Source organism: Lontra canadensis, unplaced genomic scaffold (assembly GCF_010015895.1).
Source record: "Lontra canadensis isolate GAN:19392208 unplaced genomic scaffold, GSC_riverotter_1.0 scaffold22, whole genome shotgun sequence".
In the NCBI taxonomy this organism is placed as follows: Eukaryota; Metazoa; Chordata; class Mammalia; order Carnivora; family Mustelidae; genus Lontra; species Lontra canadensis.
Window position 1 is genome coordinate 6,801,639 of NW_022631016.1, and position 26,786 is coordinate 6,828,424.

Below are 26,786 nucleotides of genomic sequence, written 5' to 3' on the forward strand. Positions count from 1 at the left end.
AAGATAGACTTGCACAAGACTGTCTCAGGGGACTGCTTCAAAAATGACCAACCTTGCTTTGTAAAAATCATCTTTCATTTCCCTCTGAGACAAAAGGAATGAAATCTTAATTGGCAATTTAGGAACACAGTGAAGAAAGAAAGGAATGATTCTCCCAGGTTGTTCTGAGGTCACAATAAATACCCAGCAGGGAACTATCTGTACTGTAAACCCACTGGTTTTGTCTCTATAAATATTGATTACATAGCAAATAACTGCATACGGTATTTTTATCAAAGCCTCTCACTGAACCCATATGATCCGATATAATCCTTACTACATTTTAATTAAAAGGTCCCGAAAGCCATTTTGTTTCACACGGATCAATACAGTACGTTTCTATTAGTATGGTGGAATACAAATCCAGAGCGATGTGAGATTCACCTGCTTGGATTTTCTCCCAACAACATAAACTAGAATGTACTTTGCATATGCAAGAAAGAGCCAACCATCACAACTGTAGGTTTTATGATGCCAGGCCTAATGTCTGATTCGATGGAAAGCAACAAACTGTGTGACTCCAGACTAGACAGAACCTTCCCCTGCTTACAGTAACAGGTGGCATGGGATCTGGGTTCTCCTGGGTTCTCCTGCGCTCCTGGGTGAAAGTTAATAGAGCAGTGTGTGATTATCATACAGTCAGACCCGGACTATGTTCTCACCTTGTTCCAGCTGCTTGATTTAGTTCTGATGGAAAACTCTACTTCATCTGAGTGCTACCGTGGGGACCCAGGGCTGCCTTAGGTCCTACCTGGAACTGCAGCTTTTGAGACCGGGCCTAGTTGAATTCTAATGAGTCCCCAGGGAGGCCAGCCCAGCGGTGCCCACTGTCCCTGCATCTCTGCTCCCTCAGGAAGGGCTCAGCTAGCCAGCCTCGTGGGAACTGCTGCGGCTGGAGCTCAGATGCAGTTCACACAAGGCTTCGATCAAAATTAAAGGATGTCAGGAAAAGAACAGGGCAATGTGGCTCAACAGAAAGGGACGCTACAGAAAAGCTAAGCGACGTCCCAGACTAAGCCCGCAGGGAACCCGGGCTGCACTGGAATGGCAGGAAGCGAGAGGACAGCGGTGTCGGGGCCAGAGCGGAACCTACCTTTCCTCGCGATTCTGTCCCACGCACACCCGGCCCCCGTGCCGGGGAGTGGGGTTGCTGCAGGACCGCTGGCGCACCTGGAAGCCGATCCCACAGGTGGTGCTGCAGGGAGACCAGGAGGTCCAGGGGGTCCAGCCTCCGTTCCTGGAGAGAGGAAGCAGCAGGGTCACAAAGTCAGGCTCACCAGATCCCTGCTTGCACCCGCCTCCAATGACCTTCCCGTGTCCCGCGCGTGGACTGCGGGACTGTGGGCTGGGAAGGGAAGGGGAACTGGAGCCACAGGACAGGACTGGACGTGCTGTGTCATGGGACTCTGGGCTCCGGGGAGATCCTGCTCCTGGCTGGCTGATTTTAGAGTTTAGGTTGGACCTTGGGCAGTAACACTTACAGTGCACTAAAAATAAGGTATCATATTAATTTGTTCTATAAATTAATTTATTTTTATTATTTTATTATTTACTATTTATTATTATTATTATTAATTTGTTCAAGTAATCCACAATAATTTGAATATATAATCCTATTATAACTTCAATAATTGGAATAGTTTTTATAATAATTTCAGAAAATTTCTCTGAGAAAATTCTGTATTAGAAACTATTAAAAATTTTTAGTTATGAAAAAGTTTAACTAATGAAAAATAAGTCTATTTCCTTGAAAAGCAATTAGAGATAAATCCCTGAACCTGTAGAGTTTATGCTTTGACTTGTAACATATCATTTAGAATCTGTAAAAAGTGCACATCTGAACAAAATAGCATCTAAAACTACCTATAATGCTCACTTTTAAAATCTATTAATATCAAAGAAAATCAGTAATTCTCTTGATAGCATTCGTAATGTCCAACGAGCATTATAATGGCCAAAGCTTTAAAACAAACTTTATTACAAATGAAGAATTATTAAATTCAGATTCTTGGCTATTTTCTCACAGTTTGACAAAGATATAGAACGTACACAGCAGTGCAAATTGCACATAACTGTATTTATGTTATTATAAATATAATATGATAGGCATACAAAACATAAAATTAAAGTAAAATAAACAGCCTGTATAAAAGTGGTTTATAACAAGAACCACCACTGACAGCTAGAGGAGGATTTTATTTTTAATATTGTACTTTTCCCTGGAAATGCCTGTATTCAGAATGTTTATAATTTAAATATTTCCCTTAGTAGTTAATCCCTGCCATTAAAAAACGAATCATTAGCATTTTTAAAGATTTTAACTGTCAAAATATCTGTTAAATCTGGAATTCAAACTCCCATGTGAGCAGCCCACTGCAGCTGGAATCCGTTTACACTTTACTGATCACATACGCATTTCTACACTATGTTATCCTCAGAGCATTTTCTTTTCTACTGGAAAAAAAACGACATTAATTCTTATTATTATTTTATACATTCCTTTAAAAATATGCAGGTCTGCAACTGTGCCATTGAAGCTTGAGGTGTAAGCAATATTGTGAACATATAATTTCTATAATAAGTTCAAATGAACATTCCTCTGAGAAAATTCTTAGTATATTTCATAGTTCTCTATTTTCTGAAACTTCTTCATGATATGAATGAAATATATAGTGATGCTTTGATGTATTATATTATCATAAAGCTGCTTTATGATCATTTAACCAAGTAATCACAAAGTAAGACAAATCCAAGTTTCTCGTGAAGATAATTAGCAAATATCTTATACCCTGTTACCTATGCAATTTAAAAAATTACCCAAGTAATTCACTTCATTTTCTAAAAAATAGTCATTTCAACATAAATGAAATGGCCCTTTTACTTTCAAAGTTCTATATATGTTGGGAAAACAGCTCGATAGTGCAGGAAACTCTCCTTCCAAAATTGTGTAATTTTTACATTTGTTTAATTCTTAATTTCTTAAATCTTTTAACAAACATGACATCTTATAATATATTCTATTTACAAGAGAGGGAACCTGGTGTAGACAGAGAAGTGGACCAATGGAGGTATTTATAAATAAGAGAAAAACAGTAAGCGAAGAATTCCATGAGTGCAATTGTCTGTGTGTGTGTCTGTTGTATGGCCCTGGGTTTGCGGTCTTGCAAATGCTGCTTAGAAGCAGACATCAGGGGCGCCTGGGTGGCTCAGTGGGTTAAGCGTCTGCCTTCGGCTCAGGTCATGATCTCAGGGTCCTGGGATCGAGCCCCACATCAGGCTCTCTGCTCAGCAGGGAGTCTGCTTCCCCCTCTCTCTGTACCTGCTTCTCTGCCTACTTGTGATCTCTGTCTGTCAAATAAATAAATAAAATCTTAAGAAAAAAGAAGCAGCAGCAGCAGCAGACATCATAGTAGCCATGAAGTAGCACCAAGCGGCGGACAGAGAATTTCAAGGATTCAATCAGTCCACAACAACCCACTTCTGCCTTTAAAGCATCCCTAAAAGGGGTTCACTTATTCAATTACTAATCTTAAAATAACTACTAATGATACTGCAGATCTGCTCAGAGGATGACATTTCAACTAGAACCGAAGCCAATGACGTATCAATAAACAAGCTGCACGCGTGCATCTGACAGTCTTTTTTTCCTCGAACAGTATCACAGGGAACATTCCTCGCTGACCACGGCCTACAAACGCAACAGCTCTCTAACTTCTGTAAAGTTTCTCCCATGCCTGGATGGCAGCCGTCTCAGTCTTACAGAAGAAACGCTACGCATAATGCGACGTTGATACGGCTGTTTCCTGTAATCACGTAAAAATCTAATGTGAAGCTTGTTCAACCTGGTGAAGTGACCTGGGCTGGCCTGAGGAGGAGAGCAGTGGGCACAGCGGGTCCTCGCACCCCGCGGTTCCGCATCCCACCCGCCTCTCCTCCTGGGTAGGAAGGCCGTGGCTCTCTGGGCTCCTTACACGTGATCTCCCGCTCTGATCTGCAGCGTGAGGGACTGCCCAGAAGCTTCTGCATTCTAAACAGGCTCATGGAAACAAAATAATGCTTTAAAAAAATACAGCAAATTAACAAGCAAGTGAGGAGAGTGCCTGAAGACTAGTTCGAGCAGCTGTCCTGATGCTTGATTCAAGTTAGAAGATGCTGTGCTGTCATGGCACATGGGGGCAAGGGAGAAGGTGCACCCTGAGCGCAGTTAAACAATGAGGCAACCACAGGACAAGAAGCAGGAAACAGGAAATCAACCCAGTGCATCCCTGTCGGAACCGTTCTCCTGGTTCCTCAGTTCCAGGACAGCTGGGGTGTTCTGGGCTCAGATACACTACAGAGCAGAGCTTTGTTAGGGACTGGGCTGCTTCTAGCCCCAGCTGTGGAAGCACTGAGTGCTGGATGCCACGCCCCCCCTGGCGGGACAGAGGCTCTCATTTCTCCAGGTCCCTGGGCTAGGACCTGTGGCTGAGAGGATGGAACCACCATCAAGGGCTGCCCCAGGTATGGGGCTTTCTGTGCAATCAGCTGAGTCCTTTTCAGGCCGACTGCACTGCTCAGTCCTCCCTTCCCTTGACCTCCTCCCTTCCTATGTGGCTAGCTATATTTCTCTCTCTCCTCCCTCTCCCCATGTCTCGCTCCCTCCTTCCCTACAAATTAGAATTCAAAAGTGACATGATGTCATGCGGATGCAATTTCAAATAGTCATTTTAATTATAAAATAAAGCCAGATTTTTCTGATCGATAGTAAGTCTGACTTGGCCCTGTTTGGAAAGTCTGGCTAAGCTAATTACTTTATATTGTGGATTTCATTTCATACATTGAATGACTTCAATCTGCTGCTCCAGGATATTGAGAAAAAATATTTAAATGATGTGATGTGATAAAAGCATTTAATCAAAAATATATTTGTGGGGGCGCCTGAGTGTCTCAGTTGGTGGGGCATCTGACTCTTGATTTTGGCTCAGGTCATGATCTCAGGATCTAAAGGGTTCTGTGCTCAGCGGGGAGTCTGCTTTCTACCCTCTCCCTCTATCTCTCCCTGCATGCAAATAAATAAATAAATAATCCTAAAAAAAATTCAAAGACATATTTACAAAATGTATTGAGTTAGCAGTATTTGGAATTTCTCAACACTTTCTGAGTATATTGGGTTAGATAAGGTGTCTATACACAAAGAGTAACATGTTTAATTTGGAATCCTCTGATCAGCCTTCTGAAAGGCTCTCTGATGTGCTACTTTGCTCGCACTGAGGGAGCACCTGTCAGTACCGAATGAGCAAAAAAGTTGGCTTGCAGGTTAGGTGGGTTGCGATTTTTTGCTTCCAACAAAATTGAACACCAACATAAACAGGTTATCAACTGATATGGGGCAATAAAGACAATCTCTGGTGTTAGATTACCAGGCCTTCGGCAGATGATTTCGAAAGAATCCAGTGAAGTAAGGGAAAATGCTGTAATCTTACATTTCCATCAATGTATGGAAGTCATACCTGTCAGTGCTTGTAACCAGAAGAATAAAAACCTCAGAATGGAATTGATGCTATGCCCTCCCTGAGTCAGGCAAGAGGTTACATTCATGCCTGAATAGGAAATGTAGATGGGAATTAAAAACAATCGCCCAAAGGAATGGATTTCCAATAAAACCTCACTTTCTAGTGTTAAAAGATTGTCAAAACATGTAATATTCATGATTTTTAGATTTCTTGTATGCTAATTTTCAAAACATATACTTAAAATGTAAAGCCTAGGGGTGCCTGGGTGGCTCAGTCAGTTAAGCATCTGCCTTCGGCTCAGGTCATAATTCCAGGGTCCTGGGATCCAGCCCTGTGTTGAACTCCCTGCTCAGCAGGGAGTCTGCTTCCCCCTCTACCTGCCGTTCCCCCTGCTTGTGCTCTCTCTGTCAAATAAATAAATAAAATCTTAAAAAAATAAAAATAAAAAAATAAAATGTAAAGCCTGCAGTTATCAGAAATAAAAATCTTGTTTTCAAGTTCCATTCATATAAATTGTTTTTGTGGTAGTTGCAGGGTGGTAGGATATAGCGACCAATATAAGACTTCCACCTATAAATGTAATATATGAGGATAACATTCTATGAAGGAAAGAGAATAGAAATAAGGAATTAAAGATGGAAAAACATAAATTTTCTAAATATTAAAGGAGAGCCTGCTCATCGATTTTTTAAATGGGCAGGTAGCTATGAAATCACAAAGACACCGAGATTCCATTATACATTTAAATAGTGATGTAACAAATTATATCTTTGCAACTATTAAAACTTTTGACAAAAAAAATTATATGCCAATGTGCAAGTATTTGAGGGGTATCTAGGTCGGCAATATTCTTTTGGGGGGAGAAGAGCACGTCGCTGTGAGGAGACGGCCCCAGGACACTTGGACCGTCTACGTACAAACATGGTGAATGAACTCCATGCATGCGTGGACACGTGAGCTCTGCTGCTACCCCAGATCTGTCCTTTACAGCTCTGGGAACACTGACTCCATGGGTAGCTTCTGAGACTACCAAAACCACATGACTTTGCTGCTCACACTCCAGAGGCAAAGTGCATCCTGCCTCCCTAATCTGCAGGAGGGGCTGCTTACCAGCACATGGGCTGCCGGAATAATTTTCCTGTGATGCTTTAAGTGACCCTAGGCTTGGATGAGCTGATCCCCATGCATACGTCTTTGTGGAGGGATTGGGTACAAGGCTGGGCGCTTTCGCTCATGAAGTGTCTGCCTGAATAGCAGAGGCTCCCTTCCCAGGTCCGACTAGAAGGTTGGCTAATGTGCCACCAGAAGCGTCACATCTGCTTTCCATAAACCTCCACGTGCGTCCATGTCCGCACGCCTCAGGGACGGGGAGCTGGGACGCCATCGCTCGCAAGAACTGGCTGTGTCATCGACTAGGTGTCGCCAGATCTGATTTCAGACTTGCTTTCATTCCCAGGAACCACCTCATGGCGAGGTCACGGTGGAGGGTCGATGGCACTCGCGTGCTTCTAGACACTGATGCTGGCAAAGGGAAAGGCCCATGGGAGAAGCCCCGTCTGACCCGCGTGGCCAGTTCACCACAAACGTATGTGTCCTCCCAGGAGGGACCTAAAGTAGCCTGAATGTTCCAGAAGAGGATTTTGATTGAAATGGACATTTCCCTCCAACAAGCCAAGAACATCGTGTGCGTTAAAAATGTTTCCTGATCCAGCGATGAACATATTACCCAGGTTTAGATTTTAACGTAATTTATAATTTACAATCTCCTTCCATAGATCACGTAATTTTACGTGGTGAGCGGCTGCCCTTCGCCGCCTCTCTCTTGAAAAGGGAAGGTCACCAAGAAGGACTTCCCGCCTGTGCGCACACGTGGGGGTAGTGTGTTGGGGACGCACCTGGAGCAGTTGGCGATCTCCACGCGGGGGCCCTCGCACTGCCAGCCGCCGCACTGGGGGGCCGGGCTGTCGCAGGAGCGGATGCGGCACAGGCAGGACCCCACGGCGCTGCCGTCCGTGTGCGTGCAGGGCGTCCACGGAGACCATGCGCCGAAGTGCCCGTCCACCGTGAGATTCCTTGTCTAGGAAGAGGAGACAAATGAGGAGGTCAGCCAGGGTCAAGGCTATAAACAGGCAAACCTCAAGATTATATGTCAGAACACATGCGGAATATTTTAGTGTTGCCATTAAAGAGGTATCTCGTAAGGACACAGCAGAGGTCACTGGTGGAGACAGTGCTGGGGGTGGGGAGAAGGGGGTCGGGAGGGGTGGGGGAGGGAAAGGGGGACTGCTAATGGCTGGGCAATGAGGTTCACCCCAGATTTTTCCACTAACGTGAGAAACCCAAAGAACAAGCAGAACTAAAATGAAAAATCACAGATGTGTGATTCTGCTGCATTTTTACGTCCCTTAAAAAAAAAAAAAAGACAAAGTTCAAACAGTTCCATTTCAGATCGGCCTAGCTCAAATGTCACTGCAAATGGTCAACATTCAATTTATAGCTGATTTAAGCAACCGGGGCTGTAGGAGTCGGTAGGCGCATCCCAGGCGGATGGGTCTGTAACACCTCTGCCCCCGCAAGGGCTTGCCAGCCTGCGAGGAAGGGCTGGGCGTGGAGCGGATCCCGCTCTGGTGTAAGCCCCAGGGGCTGAGTTCTGAGCGGGGCAAGGTGGCGAGGAGGGGCTGGCTGCCCAGCAAGCTCAGGTCTGGGATGGGGATCGAGGAAAGCACTTTTTTTTTTAATTTCTTATTTTCTTTCTTTATTTATTTTTGACGATTTTACTTATTTATTTGACAGAGAGGGAGAGACAGTGAGAGAGGGAATACAAGCAGGGGGAGTAGGAAGGGGAGAAGCAGGAGCCTGATGCCGGCTCGATCCCAGGACCCTGAGATCATGAGCTGAGCCCAAGGCAGACGCTTAAGGGACTGAGCCACCCAGGGGTCCCTGGGAGGGCACTTTTACAGCCCCACCATCCTCACGAAAGAGGCTCCATGGACAAAGTGATTCATTCTTTGGAGGCTACAAACTGTATCTGTCCTTTCCCATTTCAGAGAAGTGCCAACACTCAGTGAAAACATGGTGAGCTTTACTTTCGTCCCATCATTTCTCCAAACACAGCAGCAAAAAGTCTCCACAAACCAGCCTCCTTTGCTGTGATGTGGCTGGTGGGTCATCTGCAGCCGCCGCAGTATGACCCTCTCCGTCCTCCCTTCCTGTCAGTACTATAACCGTTCCCATCCAGCGAGGTGCATGAAAATCCAGAACCCGCGCCATGCCTGGCTCTCTCCGAAAGAAGCGAAGAGGAGGGTTTGGAGCTGGATTCGAGGGGATTCACCGGGCCCAACCCAGAATGGGAGCGGAAACACAAAGGCAGATTTTTCCCAAGAGGAAAATATCCCCGTTTCCAAGGTCCCTATAGCCCGTGCAGTCAGGATGAAAACGCAGCTCCTACTCGGACCGTACGTTGTCCTGGAGCCTTCAGGGTTTTCTTGGAGAACGGAGCCGCTCAGGAGAGTCAGGCCACGAATTCCTCACACAAAAGTGTCCTTCAAGCAGCAAAGCCTTGACTCTCGGGGCTTCCCACATCCATCATGCACTCACTCTCATCTCTGGTCCCAACGGCTCCTGTGCAGGGACAATCGGCCACCGCCTTCGCTGTGACTGAACAGAAATCACGCCAGCGAAGCCCCACGTGGAACCACCGTAGGCCTCTCAGAGACAGAGACCAGGTAATGGCGGCCGAGTGAGGGGCAGCGCCTGGGGAAGGGCGGCCTGACAGGGCTATCACAGGGACAGAAATCCCAACCAGAGCTACAGCCTAAGCTGGAGGAGGGCAAGGAAGAAAGTCCCCAGTTTCTCTGCTCCCGCCTATGTCCCCTGTTGTCTAACCCCAAGACAGCAGGGAAGCCTGGCTGGGGTGGGGGACAGCCCGGAAGTAGGGCAGGTCAGGCCAGGGGGCAGAGAGTGGACGGGGAGGGGTGAGGACCGCCCAGCACGGTGAGGGAGGGAGGGGGCGCTACTGTGATCTTTGAAGGCTTACAAGTCCCCACCAGAAGCTTCAGAAAGGGCAGACGGGAGACAGATTAGAGGACTGGGGCAAGAAAGACTCTCTCAAACCCCCTTGGCATCTGTTCTTCCGTCTAACACAGCAAGGAAACGGGCATGGAGACTGTTAGGATCTCTTTAGCTGCAGGAGTTTCTGAAGAAATCTGAAACTCCATGCAGCACAGAATGTGGAGAAACTGAAGATTTTTGAGGCCGGGAGACATACACCACAATGATGACACACGAATGTGGAGGAAACAGAATCATCCAGATTGTTGCAAGAGGGGAGATCCTCTTGGGAAAGACCTCTGGGTGGGGGGTATCTGTATGAGATGATGGGTGTTACCAGAACTTACTGGGGTGATCATTTCACAGTTCAGGTAAGTGATGTCACTATGCTGTATGCCTTCATCTCATGCCGTGATGTTAGTGACATCTCAGGAAAACGCCCAGGGAAGGAAAGAACCCTATGCACTAGACATCCTTCCCCCCAACCTCTGGGCGCTAGCAGGAGATAATAGTCTCTAGGCCAAGAGATGTTATGCATGTTCTCTGTCCGACTGTCTGGATGAGCAAAAGATGGGCCAATAAAGACAGAGAAAAAGAGAAAGAACCCGAAATAAGTGATGATAAATGAAAGAATGTTGTGGAATGAGGTAGAAAAACATAGAAAAGGGGCACGTGGGTGGCTCAGTTAGTGAAGCCTCTGCCTTCAGCTCAGGTCATGATCCCGGAGTCCCAGGATCGACCCTGAATCAGGCTCCCTGCTCAGCGGGGAGTCTGCTTCTCCCACTGACCCTCTGCTCTCTTCTCCTCTCGAAAATAAATAAGTAAAACCTTAAAAAAAGAAAAAGGAAAGGATGGAACAGTTACTACAATAAAAACGCTGGAAAGAGAAAGAACTGTGCTGGGCACTTGTCAGTAAGAGTCTATCATGATTATAAATTGCAAGGTAAGGGGGTGCTTTCTGTTTTGGCCAGAGGTCGGGTAGCACATGGGCGGTCAGACTCTCATCACTCTTAACCCCACCGCCCCCTTTTTGATGCTGAGTATCTTAGTTTGAGAATCTTCCTAGGGAACAGATCTGTGAATAATGGGGAAGGTTCTGCTACTCCTCTTTCTCGCATGAGTAAGTACTTTTATATTTTGTTAGTTTTCCTTAGAAATCAGAAATAAAGCTATCTAGAATATTTTATCTTTGGTTGTGCTATCTCCAGATTTCTGTCAAGCGACTTTGTATTTGAGGTATGTGCTTCGTCTTACTAAATATTATATAGTAAGATGTATATAGGTGGTAGTGTATGCTAGGCGCTGTGGTGAGTGATTTCCACGTCTTAACTCTGCAGTGTTCACAATGTTCCTGGTACCTACATCCATTTCACAGAGAGGCACACTGAGGTTCAGTCGAGGTTCAGTTGATTCAATCTCACTGGTTGTGAAAGACCCAACAATCGGGCTAAACAAGCTAATCCAGAGATTGTGATCTCCACCACTTCCTCCTGTAATGCGATTCATTGATCCTTCCCTGGTGAGAGTGTCATGGAAACGAGCACCGTACATTTTTATCCCTAACTGTATAACAGCAAAGTTCCCCTCACCTGGGAAGTAATGGATTCCCAAGTGCTAGCCAAGGAAGGTTCAGTTCCTATTAACGAGCGTAATCCACAATCCTGCATTTGAGTCACTCATGCTCATTAATTCCCAATTAATCAAGGGTGAAGATGCATTCGTTGGGTGCCGAGGTTCCTGGAGTGTATCATGAAGGTTTTCTGCACTCCACATATTATCCTCATACTTAAATCAAAGTCTTCTATCTTCCACTAGTATGTTTTCTCAGGCATCAAAAGATCTTCATTTATTTTCAAAGTTTCATGTCGTTTTGGTCAGTGATTGTAACACAACAGGATATTGGATGTGCTCCGTGGAAAGGACCGGCTCATGTTGTAATGTCAATGTCATTCCTAAATGTCTCTCCATGAGCAAACTACACGAGGGAGAGCGAGCACCTTTGAAGAGGAGTGAGCAGGAGTGCTCCGGCTATGACAGGTTGGGCGGATAGGGGCAGTCTTTAGAATGGAAGCACTGATGCCTAGCCTCAGGGTGATCCTGGCATAAATGAGATAATCCACTGAAATGGCCTAACACAGCACTCAGCACATGGTGTAGACACACAGTTAACCTCAGCTCCCTCTTCCTTCCTTTACCATAGATTTAAGTACAAAGTTTGGAATTACTGAGCATAATGTGCAAGGTGACCACGGGGTCACCTGTGGGTGGGTGTACACGTCCGTCCCTGCTCTGGGGAGATGCTGGCAGCTGGAAACATCTCTGTCTCGTAGTGTGGGCAGAATGTCAGAAGCACTGGATTCACGTCCTGGTTTCTTTCCCAGTGCAATTTTAGAACCTTCTATAAACCCTTTAGATGTGCTCCACGGTGTTGCTTTCTCAGTGGAGGCTCTGGGCTCAGTCCTTGCTAAATATCTTTTCACTGCAAAGGTGCTGCTTACACACTGTCCTGGGGAGGAGCCAGTCACTGTAGACATCGAGGTGCCCGTGTAGTATATGGCACAGTGCATTCTGGAACAGGGAGAGTTCCAATGCACGGGACAGTACGCTGGTGACCGTGTCTGCACAGAGGATGTGAGTGGCATTCGGGCATCACTAAAGCCCGGGGAGATTCCTAAGACAACACTCTCCTTGCTAAGCAGCACTGCTAGTTATGCAGGACGTAAATACCCACGTCACTCTAGATCTGTAAATTCAGATCCTGCTGGGGCACTTCAAATTTCTTCACCTGAGAATGTTTTCGATTACAATTATAAAAGCCAACTATGGTCCTGTCTCCTGGACAATAGAAATCCATAAACATGTTTTTAATCATTTTTTAAAATTTACTTTCAGCATAACAGTATTCATTGTTTTTGTACCACATCCAGTGCTCCATGCAGTCCGTGCCCTCTCTAATACCCACCACCTGGTTCCCCCAACCTCCCACCCCCCCACCTCTTCAAACCCTTCAGATAGTTTTTCAGAGTCCATAGTCTCTCATGGTTCACCTCCCCTTCCAATTTCCCCCAACTGCCTTCTCCTAACTCTCCATGTCCTCCATGCTATTTGTTATGCTCCACAAATCAGTGAAACCATATGATAATTGACTTTCTCTGCTTGACTTATTTCACTCAGCATATAAACATTTTAAAATGGGGATCTTGTTGTGGAAAGTAGGTCTTCTCTGGCACCAAGTCCCCTGGAGGGTTTCTGGGGGCCGTCACCAAGTTGAACTCTCCAGACACCGTAGGATTGCCTGGGTTCTGAGCGCAGCAATGACATTTCGGGACTCCGTTGTGCAAAGTCCCTGGTCTGAAGTTCATGAACGTTTACTTGGTAGGTTCCCCCCAGACTCCGCTCGACCCTCCTCATACTCCACATTTGCCTAACTCCCACTGAGCTCGGTCCACATGGCAGAATCCCTGCTTTCTCAGTGGAGGCTCTTATTCAACTCGTGATTTTACACTGGATGTGAGATGCTCTGGTCTCATTCAAAAATCCCTCCACTTGACTTCCGGCCTCCCTCTAGCTGTAGCCTTGCGTCTCTGCGTATGTGCGCCTGATCTCCGCTGGTCCACCGAGACCCCCTGAGCGCCAACCGTTTGCCCCCGCAGGGTCCCATTTCTACTCCAACAAGATGAAAGAAACTATCATGAACTGGGAGAAACTCGCCAAAGGGCAAGCACAAGTGAGCACGGGAGGGCAAGGAACTTCTCGCCCAAAGAAGGGGGTTCTTGGAACTTCTACCGCCGATGACAAAACACTTCAGTTCTCCTTAAAGAAGTTAGGGGTAAGCAATATCTCTAGAACTGAAAAAGTGAATATATTCACAAACCAAGGAACAGTGATCCACTTTAACAACCCCAAAGTTTAGGCATCCTTGGGAGCGAACATGGTCACCATTACTGGGAGCTGCTATTTTATACTATGACTGCTTCTTAAAATTTTGTTATACGAAAACAGTGAATCATGGAACACTACAACAAAAACTAATGATGTACTGTGTGGTGAAAAACATAATAAAAAATAAAAATAAAAATAAAATTTTGTTCATGGATCTCATAAAATCTAGATCGCTAATATTTTTAAGGCCAAGCCCCTTGGACACTGCGGCTCTTTTCAGTTTTTGCTTATACACAATTCATTCTTTGCAGCTAATTAAGTTGAAGAAGTCTGGGAATAAAGTTTGAAATAAGGTTAAGTTCTTTGCCTGGGGAGAAACATCCCTCAGCTTATAAGGCTTAATTTCCTTTGGATAAAGATATGTAGGTAAGGAAAATTATTTAACCAATTATAAGATTTTTTAATATACGTGTGTATGTGTATTTATACTTATATATAGTAAACATCTTTGAAATGAGTTTCCATCATGCCATCCATCCCAGCATATTTTTTCCTTATAAAACAACAGTGGCATATCAGAAATGATGAAGTACAGTAGATTTGGCCAATAAAATCAAACCTTTCTTCTATTTTAGTCAAAATAAAAAAGGAACACAGAAGCAAAATTATATTTAATAGCTTTCAAAAATACCTAAATAAGACTGATCTGTAATAATGTTAATAATTTTCATCTAGCTCATTTTTTTCTAAGAGAGATTTTTAGAAAGAGATACACAATTAATATAGTTACTTTAAAAAAAGCCAAAAAAAACAAAAAACAAAAAACAAAAAACACCCAACCCTACAAGGGCGCCTGGGTGGCTCAGCTGGTAAGTGTCTGACTCTTGGTTTTGGTCCACATCATGATCTTACGAGATGTGAGATCAAGGGGCATCATCAGGCGCAGAGCTCCGTGGGGAGTCAGCTTGATGATTCTCTTCTGCCCCTTTCCCCACTCATGCATGTGCTCTCCATCTCTCTTTCTCTCTCTCTCTCTCTCAAACAAATAAATCTTAAAGAAACAAACAAAAAAACCCTACAGACCCAAAATGGAGTTTCTTATGCTAGGCCCCATGACACCAAACTGAGACTTAATTACAGTTTTGGTTCTTTTAGAAAAAGAATCTTAAACCAATCAGGAAATGTCTGATTAACACTTGTTAGGTTATCTGCCTGGTAGACCCGTCATCCACTAAGGAAAGTAACTTTGCAATAACCAACCTGATATTTTGCCTCGTATAATAACTTCCTTACTCCTTCCTATGAAAGTCTTTGACTTTGTATAGCTCATCAGAGCTCCTTTCCATCTGCTAGACTGGATGCTGCCTGATTGGAATAGATTTTGTTCAAATAAACCCTTAATGTTTTGTTTTTTTTTATTGTGTCATGTTAGTCACTATACAGTAACATCATTAGTTTTTGATGTAGTGTTCCAAGATTCATTGTTTGTGTATAATACCCAGTGCTCCCTGCAATCTGTGATCTCCTTAATACCCATCACAGGCTCACCCATCCCCCCAACCCCTTTCCCTTCTAAAACCCTCAGTTTATTTCCTGGAGTCCATAGTCTCTCATGGTTCTTCTCCCACTCTGATTTCTCCCCCTTCATTTTTCCCTTCTCCTAAGGTAAACTCTTAAAATTTTTAATATGCCTCAGTTTATCTTTTTACAAGTAAATATCTTACAAACTATCTTTATAAGTAGATGTCTCAGATATCCACAAAACCCCAGGTCATACACAGATGGCCTTACTGCTTAAGAAGAACTGTTATTATATTCTGCTACCCTTTTTGCCATTAAAAATGCAAGGTCAAACATCTATGAGAAAATGGCTCTGATTCTTCAAAAGTAAGGGCCCATAATGTAGAGCCGTGTTTATGTTTTCTCTAGCTGCAGAGATTTAAGGTGAATGTCTTTGTGCTTTTAAAGAATTTTCAGAAATGAGAAAGAACTTGGCACAAACACTGTCATATTTCTAACCAATTTCAAGAATCATTGAAAAAAAGCTACATAACCCAGCAGACCAGCAGCAGACCCCATTGCAAAGTTCAGCTCAGAGCCCGGAAGCGGTGATCTCACACCTTTGCAGTAAAAGCCTTCAATCTCGTGCCCACCCTTGGGAGATGATGCTGTTTTTACTAACCCTGGCCTTCCTCATATCATGTTGCCTGATGTTCCCCTCACAAATTGAAGGAAAGCCTTTTTAGGTTTAGGTGAGGAAAAGAGCAGGTGACCACCCAGATGCCATGGGCAGTTCTGCTGGGAGCAACAGGGCAGATCTCAAGAAAAGGAATATGCTGCTTCTTTTTCCCGCTCTCCCCTGCAGAAGTGAGCCAGCTCTGACAGTCACAGGGACCAGCAGCTCTGTGACAGCACAGTGACTCAATCGGTTTTCAAATGTGTGGAGGTTAATAGCTACTGGTCATATGGTCTGAGGCCAGAAAAAGAGTTTGAGATTATTGCACGAAGAGTTCTAGAGACAAAGGAAAACAAACAAGCTGGCTCCTACATGTGGGGCCTCAAGCAAAAAAACTGGCAAAGGAAACTGTTTTTCCTAGATTTCGAGAACTGGCTCCAAATGGAAGTGAGGCTCTTCATTCTGGGGGCTCACAGTAGGAATGGCCATCACGCTCTTTCTCCCAGACCTTCCTGTGACCCTGAGACTGTCCCACATGGGGTCCAATAGTTATAGCCTTTATTTTATTATTTTAAAAGCTCTACTTATCTCAGTTTCTAGAATTATAGCTTCCATGGGAAATTGGTGGGTGTGGAGTCACTATTTTATTAATGCTAAAAAGGGCAAGAGTCCACACCAATCTCGAGAGAAAACACAAGAATGAAACAGAGATATTACACCCCACTAGCAAAGCAGCAGAGTTTTCTCTTAAGATATGTCTCTTCAAAGCAGACAAAAAGCATATGGCAACATCTTGTGTGGCTCTAACGAAAGCTCAGAGGGGAACCAGTTGAGAGAGCACAGACTGGGTTTGCAAGGAAGGTTCCAAACGTGCGGACAGGACATGGATTAGGATTCCCATGGATGGGTTCCCATGGACGGTGCTTTCTGAGGCTGGAGAAAACGCACACTTACAGGACAGGTGGAGGTGCTCTGCTCCCACTGCGTCATGCTCAGGCTCTCCTCCAGGCTCGTGCATTTCTTCATCACCATGTCCCAGCCACAGTAAGGGTCCTGGGCCCCAATGCAGGCGCTGCAAACACACACGCAAAGGTCAACAGAGAGCGGCCTTACCCACGCAGTAACAGACGCGAGCTTAGGTGAGTCTTGCCCTGATGAATTGACTTGGGAACTAGTTAGGAGAAACCAAGTTTCAGCCTGCACACTAGAGAACAATGTATGTATATGCCCATAAGTATCTAATTAAATCAATTACTTTTGGTTGAAATACCTCTATTTTTCCTAAGATATAGGGCAGACGACTAAGGGACTGTGTATACCAACATGAGCCTTTCGGTGTCATGAATAAAGCTAGTCAAAATTTTTCAATGCTTAAAAATGCTAGATATTGTCATCACCACCACCATCACCATCAACTGCACCCCCTTAGCAACAGACAGTATTTGCTGAAAACCTGTTATATCTTTCAGATACAACTTTTATAAGATGCATTATTTTCACTTTATCATCATCACCATTATCACCATCGCCCCTATCACCATCATAACCATCACCACCATCATCGCCACCACCATCATCACCACCACCACCACCTCCATCATCACCACCATCACATCTACCACCATCACTATCATCACCATCATCACCATTATCAACTCCACCATAACCCTCATCACTACCATCATCACCATCACCTGTACCATCAACACCATCATCACCATCATCACCACCACCATCATCACCACCATCACCCTCATCATCACCTGCACCATCATCTCCACCACCATCAGCATCACCATCATCACCACCATTACCTCCACCATCACCACCACCACCATCATCACCACCATCACTTCTTCCACCACCATTATCATCATCATTACCTTAATAACAGATGTTATTTGTTGAACACTACTATAATATATCAATTTATTATATCATTTAGACACTTAACTCTAATGAGGGAGGTAGTATTTTTACTTCATTGATAAGAGAACTGAGGCACAGAAGATTTAAGAAATTGGCCCAAGGACAAACAAATATACCCCAAACCCTTCAACATGGTCTAAATTTAATAAAACAGGAAAGTCTTCCTTTTGGGTACCATAGCTTAAAAATAAATTAATATTTATTTTATTATTATTATTAAATTTATTAAAAATAAATTTAATAGTAACTTACTATAGCTCCAACAGCAATATATTCAATACGTTATTTCAGAAGTATTGCAGATGGTGGATACTTTATTTTGGCTTTGTCTCTGTGAAAGAGTTCACGCAGCACATAGGCATCTTTAGATGAAGAATTTGGCCCTATGTTGTGAAGACAAGAGGTGTTCAAGGGTGGAGGGGAGCAGACAGCGTGACAGTGACTGAGCCAGAATTATACAAATGATGACCCCACAGGCAAGCAGGGCATTGAAGACCTGAGAATTCCCTCTCTGAAGGGGCCAAGAGGTCAGATGTGCAGGAAATGAGAGAGAGGAAAGGCAGGCTAGTGCAGCGCAAAGTGTTAATGTCCTCTTAGAGGGAAGGGGCCCTTCGGGCTGGGAGAATCTGTTAGCGGATTACCAGTGAACCAAGAGTAGGTCTAGAAATCACAGTCTAACCATCAAACATGGGCCAAGGAGGTAGTATAAGTAATATTAAATTGTTAATATTAATGATACAAAATAATCAATTAACATATCAAATATGATCACCACATATCAAGCACCGTTCTAAGAACCTGGTCTCGTTAGCTCATCCCACCCTCACAGAACCTTACAAATATAATCCCTCGATTAGCTCCTGCATTTATTTTAAGTGAAATAAATGTAGTCTTTAAAATGCAGAAACCCAAGCAGAGAAAGACGAAGTTGAAGTCCCACGGCAGGGGAAGATAGCGCAAAGGATAATAAATCAAGCAATAGGGTAAAAATTATTATTTATTGTTACCATGGAATTATTATTAATTTACCACCTGAAGAAGTTCAAACAGATATGGTTACTACTGGCTCTTCTCCCAGCAGGACTAGGATGGGTGGAGAGGGGCGTGGGACAGTTGCCTGTCACCACAGCCTCATTAGAACTTGATGGTGTGTTTACCGCACACATGTTAAAAGGTAAACTGAGGCACATTAAAATTTTGAATTTGGTAGCTCTCAAATCAAAAGTGCTTAGGAGGCTCTCCTAACAGAAGGTAGGGGAGAGAATTTTATGGAGAAGATTTGGAAGCAACCCAAGGAAATTATTTGATTGACTATAACTTAAATGGTGACCTTATTTGGGAATGCCAGGTTGACTGGGATTGGTCATTCCAAAGTTTCACTTTCCCAGATTCGAGTGTGGGGCCTCTGACATTGGTTTCAGTCTGCTCAGGTCAGCTACCAAGGCTTTGGGGCCACCCCAGTCTAAAGGCCTCTTGTTGAACTACCTTACCAGGCATACAGTAGATGCACATGAAAAAATCAGACAAAACAATTACTACAAAGTACATGCTTTCTAGGCACTATTCACATTTTTATTCATTTGGGGGATATTTTCTCTGCACAAATAGTATTCATGCATGGATGCGTCTCTATATACATATATATTTTTATTTTTTTAATGAGTAGAGTTAGATAAAACACACACAAAGGGACTGTTCCCATAGCCTTTGGTTTTGCTTTTTACACATAAAAATATATTGTCACATTTTTTTCTTGCCAGAATATACAGCTCTACCTTATTCCTTGTATGGCTGTACAGTATTCTATTACCTAGAAGAACCAACATTTATTTAAATCCTTTAAAAGCAAGGTTGTAATGTATACTTTTGTATGTATTTTCTACATGATAAATTTCTATACATGGCATTGAAGAGGTAGAAGTTATAGGTATTAATGATTTTGTACCAATCAACAGTTCGGAGGGGAACTCTTTCTCCTCTCCTTATTCCATGCTAGATGTTGCCTTTTTTTTTTTTTAACTTAGCCCTTTCTGATAGATAAAAACACTCTTCTAGCTCTCTGATCTATTTGTTCAGTTGTGAGATTAAAATTTAGTGTGTGTGTGCGCACTAACCCTAACCCATATTTCCTTTCTTGTAAATTTCGTATTTGTAACTAATTCCTGTTTTTTGTTTCTTTTTGATTGAGTAACTGGCTTCACTCTTTTTATGTAGTCATTGCAAGTGAAAATTTCCATATTAGAAAATTAACCCTCTATCAGTAATGTTTCAAGTACTTTCCCTACTTGTTATTAAATATTTTTTCTTGAGCTACAAATGTTTCAAAATTTTATGGTGTGAAGTTTATGAATCTTTTCCTTCACAGCATGTGAAATTTGTGCCATATTTTGAAAGAGCTTCCACACTTAAAAAATCATAAAAACATTTATGCAGGATTCCTTCTGATCCTTTTATAGTATCATTTCATTAGCCTCCTTGTCTATGATCCATGTGAAATGCATTTCTAGCAACTCTCCTTTCCTCCCTCCGTTTGTTGAATTAAAACAAACAAGCAAACAAACAAACAAAAAACTATATTTTTTTTTTAACCTAAACTTCCCAATCCTCATACCCACACAAGCAGACCTGGCACTTAAGTAACAAGGAAGCTGTGTACGGTTTCTTTTTCCTTTTTCTACCAAATTCAGACAACATCTTTTTTAAACACAACTTTATAACACAGAGTGTGAGCATCAGCTTCTGAAACTCTCTAGTTCTTGAGGTTTGGGAATATGATTTTTAATAACTTATTTTAAAATAAAAATTCACTGCAATGATCAGCTCCCTAGAGGAGAATTTGACCTGTATTCCTGTATTTATAGTATGTAAAGCATATCTCACATTTCTCAGTTTAAAGAACTCATCATTTTTAAGACATACAGTTGATTTATTTTTTTTTAAAGAAGAGAGATGAAAATAAACCAGTGAGTGTATAAGACAGGGAAGTGTGTGTTTTCGTATCTACAAAATAAGATATTTCGCGTATTGTCACTAAGCTCAGGGTCAGCAAATTGTCCCTGTGCAGATATTATTCTGTGGGAAGTTTCGAGAAATCTGAAGACCCCTCCACTATGAGACAGATCCAGGCACAGTGAGAACTAAGAACGCTTCTGCATCCTGCTGTGACTCCCTTGGTGGAGACAGTGAGATCTGACCCACAGTGTCCATGTCTTACTGAGCCCACCCGCCATATTGACTCCACGGTGGGTATCACCCATGGGAACCCTCTCTGCACATGCTCCCATCGTCAAACTGGTGAGCAAACGGGACAAAGCTACACTTACAGAATGATTCAAAAGGCATGAATTCCTTTTAATGTTTCTTATTAAAGCAACATGAAGATTAGACAAAAATTAAAAATCCCAAAACAGGAAAATTCCACCAACCCCCTCACTTTGCCCCTGGCTTGTCTTTGCAAATCTGCCTGCAGAACCGAAACAATGCCACAGGGTTACACAGGATATTTAAGCTGTTTTCAATGAAAAGCTGCTTGTAAAAACATCTCTTTCTTCCCATAATGTTGAGGGCTTTGCACATTCTTAACATTCCACTTATCCCTTAAACTACTAAAACTCCTCTCCTGGCATAAATATCCATTCATTAAAAATTCCATTTATAGATAAGTATATTTTCCTCAGTCAAAATATTTCAGGCCATAGCAAAATTCAAATGAGCCCTACCCTTACTCCAAAGTACACTTTAAGAAAAACCTATGATCATAACTCATTGCTCTGGGAAGGCGGGTCTTTTAAAGAGATGGCATGGAAAATCACAGATGTCTTACTAATATGGCCATTGTGAAAGAAGCTTTTCTTCATTGCACTTTGAAAATGTTTTTCTTTGTATGATGAATCTTTTTAATAAAAAACTTTCCACATTTTGTTAATAACCTTAGATTATTCTCACTTGATATATTACTTTGGTATTTGGAAGTATCTAAATTCAGAAAATATGTTGGTCAGAATCTGAAAGTTTAATTTAAAAACATATTTATTGAGAATATGTCCTAGAGCTAAAGGTCTATTTAGACACAGGCCTTAATTCTAGAAGAAGGATAAACCACTTTCCCTTTTTTGGGACAGTGATATTAATTGTTTAACTAAACACTTCCTTCAAATTTTAAAGTTTACAGTTATGCTATTTGCTAATTTGGGTAATAGGGAAAAGAGGTGTATTCATTAAACTCTTCTACTGTATTTCTAGGCAGCTGGAGATAATTTCTGAATACAATCCTCTCGCATGTTAGATTATCTAAGTGTCAGTGTCTTTATCTGACTTGTTTCTGTTACACTAATTTTCATTAAATCAGCTTATTTTTGATCTTAAGAATTTTTGCCATATTAAGAAAATGCATTCATTAAACATGAGATTTTAAGTGTTTCCAACATTCATTCATTTGGGGCACACTTACAAGCACCTGCCATGAACCAACCTGAAAACAGTGGGGGTACCATGGACAGCAAAGCAGACAAAGAATTTATCCTTTGGAAAAGGAAATAAACACTGAAAAGTGGCAACAACCATTTCCAAAGGAATAACCCAAAGAGGGAAACCCTGTTTGGATGGATGGGTCTGGGGTCAGGAAATACCCAGGGAGTGGCATTTAAGCTGGCATCAGTAAGATGAAGAGGAGGGAGCCATTTGACATGGCTTAGGAAAAACAGAACAGTTGGCAGTGAGACAGACATGGGATGGGGAAGGCACTGAGGTGGGAGGGAAATTGGGGAGTTTAAAGGGTGAGATAAATGGAGGCCAGACTTCGGTTGAACCTTGAGGAGAGGAATGAGCAGAAAGCCCGGGAGGTCCGGTCAAGATTTAGGGTTTCCTAGTAAGTGCTGCAAACTTTAAAATACTGTGCAAAAACTGCGTGTCTATTTACTTAACATATCTCTACTATCCTCATGATAGTAGTGGGATAGACGGATTTCTGTTCATGAACGATCTTTGCCCTAATTCCTAACACAATCTGAATTGTCTTATTCCTAATGACCAAAGTCACTCTATACTTCTGAATCTGCTTTTAAGATTTGCATTAAAAACACTGTCTTACTAGAAATAAGACTGAAAAAATTCTAATGAGACAGGACCCTGTTTGAGGAATGCATTGGAAGAGAGCCCCACGTCTTTCAGTTGGTGAACCCACCTGAAACATATACTTTCTTCAGTTTCTGCTCCCACGAAACTGGGATGATAATAATCAGCTCATAGGACTGTTTTGAGGATTAAGTTATATCATATAGTAAATCAGAAAAAGTCATTTTGGGGGATGGGATACATACAGTTATTCTAATTAATCTCTAAACATAATTGTGTATTACAATATGATACTGAGTTCTGGGGTGTTTGAAAACATTCTAGACCAAAAATACTAAATCTGAAAATGCCATGAGCTCTTTATTTGAGCAGGCAATGTGACACACCACACTGTTTTCTATTAAGTGGTACAAAATATTTTAACTGCACATTTGGATAGATTCACAATGATATTCTTGACTACCTGGCAGGATGCCATGTGTTGAAGACACCAAGACCAGGAGTGAACTTTCAGTCTTGTAAGGAAGGCAGAGTACGTTCATGAATGTTGCCTGACAGCATGGGGAGGGCTAACTACTAAGTGAGAAGCTCAGACAATGGTGCGACAGGACTCAGAGGACTGACAGGTAGACCAGAAGGATTCCAGGAAGTTGGCGTGTGCAGGCTGGCTTCTGAATGGAGTTGGACGGAGTTCAGCTGAGTGAGAGGAGAATCCCTGGTCATGACGGCCCCAGGAAATGAGAGAGTCATGTGTCTCTGGCATGATCAGGATCATGAGCAGAGCAGCATGGCTGGGCTGAGGTTTCCTTAAGATTCCTTGGAAGCATACTGATGTGAATAAAATGTTGGTGTTTTGCTTAGGCAAGAAAAATTTGGCGGGGGTGGATAGCATGTATCAGGTTAGGAAATCTACGAGAAGATTAATTTGTAATTCCCAAGAAGAACTGAGATACAGCTACAATGTAATGGCATTTTAAAATTTCGGACACATGCCAAGTAAACAAAGAAATAATTACTGGTAAAAATACCTGCTTATACTCATTATGCATCACTTGCTAAAGACATTTAATAGTAATTCATGTTATATATTGTGATTTGCAGATGAAATTAATGATCTAGAATTTCAATTAGTCACTAACCTTAATATATTAAAAACTATTCACTATTGGCTTATCATTACATGATATTGATTAAATACAATGATTTTTTACATTTAAATTTGCTTTTAATATGCAATTAGAATATTTGATATGTATTGCCAGTAACGCTAAGTGAGTGGTTTTCATTAAAATCTTGGTAGGTGGATATAACACTCAAATTTTCCTGAAAAATCTGTTTTAAAACTGAACAAGACTGATACACATATTATGAAGCATTTTGGGAAAATCAAGACTAAAAAAGAAATAGTTAAAGAGTAAAGAGTATTTGAAATAAGCAAAACAGGAGTGCTGCTGGGAGTCTAGCAACTGTCATCAACTTGGGCCATCAGCTTCAGTTTCTGACATGACACAGTCAATCCCACTTCCCCCACTTGTCACACACGGCACCTGAGTTGTTTCGCTTACCCTTCCAGTGGATCTCAATTGTCATGAAATTTGTCTTTTAACAAACATAATGTCTTTTAATGTCTTTCTGCAGAGGCCAAGTGTGCCCCCAGGATGAAGCTGTCCAGGGAAGGCAGGCTCAGCTGTGGTCAGTTCTGTGCTCAAGGACCAAAACCAGGACAAAGAGGACACACAGAGTATTGATGACCCAACATGAGCCCTTCGCAGCTCAGGGATGTTGAAGTCACTGGTGGGAACAAGGACCAAAAAACACTGTGTCCAACTGCCCAAGAAGGAAAGAAAAGTATCTGTGGTCACTTCATTCAGGGAAAAGCCTGCACTTTTGGTATTCTATGTTCTCTCCTCTACAGAACAGAGGTAATGAAAGGGCCACAGTGTCCTCGCCTCCCCCGCCAATCAGAGAAAAATGAAGACATGATTACTCTTTGCCCATCTCATGTTTCTTCGAGAGAAGCCTTGCTGTGGCTGAGTAGATGAGGGTTTCATGGGCAGAATCAGAAGACACTGGAGACTATGAAAAGTTGTCATTTACACTTAAAGGATGCCCAAGGGGTCAAGGAATACACCTGAACTCTTACACAAAGCTTTAGAGGACAGTAAGTCCAGAGAAAACATTTATATTACGCTGACCCCTTATAATTCACCCAACTTAACAGTTTGGCCATGAATGAGTCATGAGGCTTAAGTGCCAATGCCAGAGAATCCCCCTGTGAGAACACAGCCAGGCCCAAGGGAAGAACTTCTCTCTGTGTCAGCAGAGCACTTCTGGCAAGGGTGGCATCTACTCTGGGTTCCCCGGTGACCTCCCCAACCTGGTGACAGCAGCAAGGAGGGTAAGCACTTGGCTCTCCTTACACCTGGCCCTGTCCAATCTCCCTCCATCAGTTGCCTGAATCTTAGCCTCGCTGGGTAGATAGATATATGACACAATGAGGGACTTGGGACAAGGAATTACTGAATATCCCCTGACAGAGGCTCCTACCAACTGAATGGAGCCATGCTGACAGAAGGTAAGACAGGGTAGAACCTCACAAACTGCCAGAAAATGTATTTGCCAGACAGACCAAAGCCAAGGATGTAATGTAGTACCAGGAGCAGAGTCTGGCCTGACTAGCCTTGTACCTCTCAAAGTGAAGTGGTTTAAAGGCAAAAAAGCAAATTCTTGACAGGTCCAGGTGGATCGGCCAGAGGCAATGAGTAGTACACCTCAACAAAGAAGGCAAAGCACATATACAAGAGCTATTTTACTTTTTTTCTCCTTTTCTCTCCTCTCTTGCCCCTTCTCTCTCTGTCTCCCCTTCTCCCTTTCTTCCTTTTCTTTCCTTCCCTCCCTCCCTTCCTTCATTCCTCTCTCTCTTTCCTTCCTTCCTCCCTTCCCTTCCTTCCTTCCCTTCCATCACTTCTTTTCCTTCCTTTTCTTCCCTTCCTTCCTTCCTTTTCTTCCCTTCCTTCCTTCTTTCCTTCCTTCTTTCCTTCCTCCCTCCCTTCTTTTCTTAGGTTTGATTTTTAATTCTACTTGAGACAGAGAGAAAAGTTTAAACTGACCCTTCAACAGAGTATAAAAGGCGTGAAGAAATACCATTCACTAGCAATGCCAACTCAGCAGGACCTCCATGAGCAGACTAGACTAGGGAAGCAGGAAGGGACAGGAACCATCGTCTACTGAATTCTTTCCATCTCCCAGACCCATTATGTGCTCTTTGTCTTTGTGCTCCCAGTACCATACTGAGTGGTTTGCTTATAATCACACACCATGTAAAAGCTTATCTAGGATCCACCTGAATGTGAAGCTCATGATCTTTCCATACACAAGCACTTTAGCAGACAAATGGGGTTGGTTATTTCCTTAAGAATCATTAATTCATTGGATTATGCTGCAAATAAAAAGCTTAAGGGAAGCTTGGTGTATAAAAGCCAAGGTGCTGCTGGCCAGGATAACTCAGCTGCAAGCTAGAACACACATTGCCATTTAGGAAACAGAAACATGCTCTGTGAGGAAACTGAACAGAAAGCTGAATCCAAAACTGTTGGCTGGCTAACGCATCACCAAGGAAAGCGGAGAGCCTATCCTAGTAGATTTGACCTATGGAATATTTTTAGTGCTCTTGCTTGTTCTTAGAAACTGTGTTCTCCATGGCAACAATGATATGATTACATTAAAGTATGTGACCAAGAGGGGCGCCTGAGTGACTCAGTCGGTTAAGTGTCTGACTCTTGGTTTCAACTCAGGTCAGGATCTCAGGGTGGTGGGATCAAGCTGGGCAGGGAGTCTGCCTGAAGAAGATTGTCTCCCGCTGTCCCTCCTCCTGCTTTCTCTCTTGGTCTCTCTCTCAAATAAATACATCTTTAAAAAAGATTTGACCAAGAAAAAGAAAAAAAATATACTCATAATCCCATTGTTGTAGAAGCAGCTCATGACATCTCTACAAGATGGTGTTCACAAACATTCTTTGCTTTTATTGTGAATCTGACTCAAAATATGTGTTTATATCATTGCCAAAGATGGATCTGCCATGAAGCTAAAGAAGCTTAACCTTCTTTACTTCACAAGATTCGTTAAGGAGCTAAGACTGGTCTTTG

The 26,786-nt window shown here is 42.7% G+C and overlaps 1 protein-coding gene across 1 annotated transcript in view; it reads right to left on the minus strand.

Annotated features, from left to right (window-relative positions):
• Positions 1-26,786, minus strand: part of SEMA5A (semaphorin 5A) — a 297,989-nt gene that overhangs the window by 68,290 nt on the left and 202,913 nt on the right. The window contains exons 11-13 of the mRNA XM_032861862.1: positions 16,594-16,711; positions 7,427-7,608; positions 1,133-1,276 (exon numbers count right to left, since the gene is read on the minus strand). Of these exons, the coding sequence (XP_032717753.1) occupies positions 1,133-1,276; positions 7,427-7,608; positions 16,594-16,711 (444 nt within the window). The remainder of the gene's footprint in view (positions 1-1,132; positions 1,277-7,426; positions 7,609-16,593; positions 16,712-26,786) is intronic.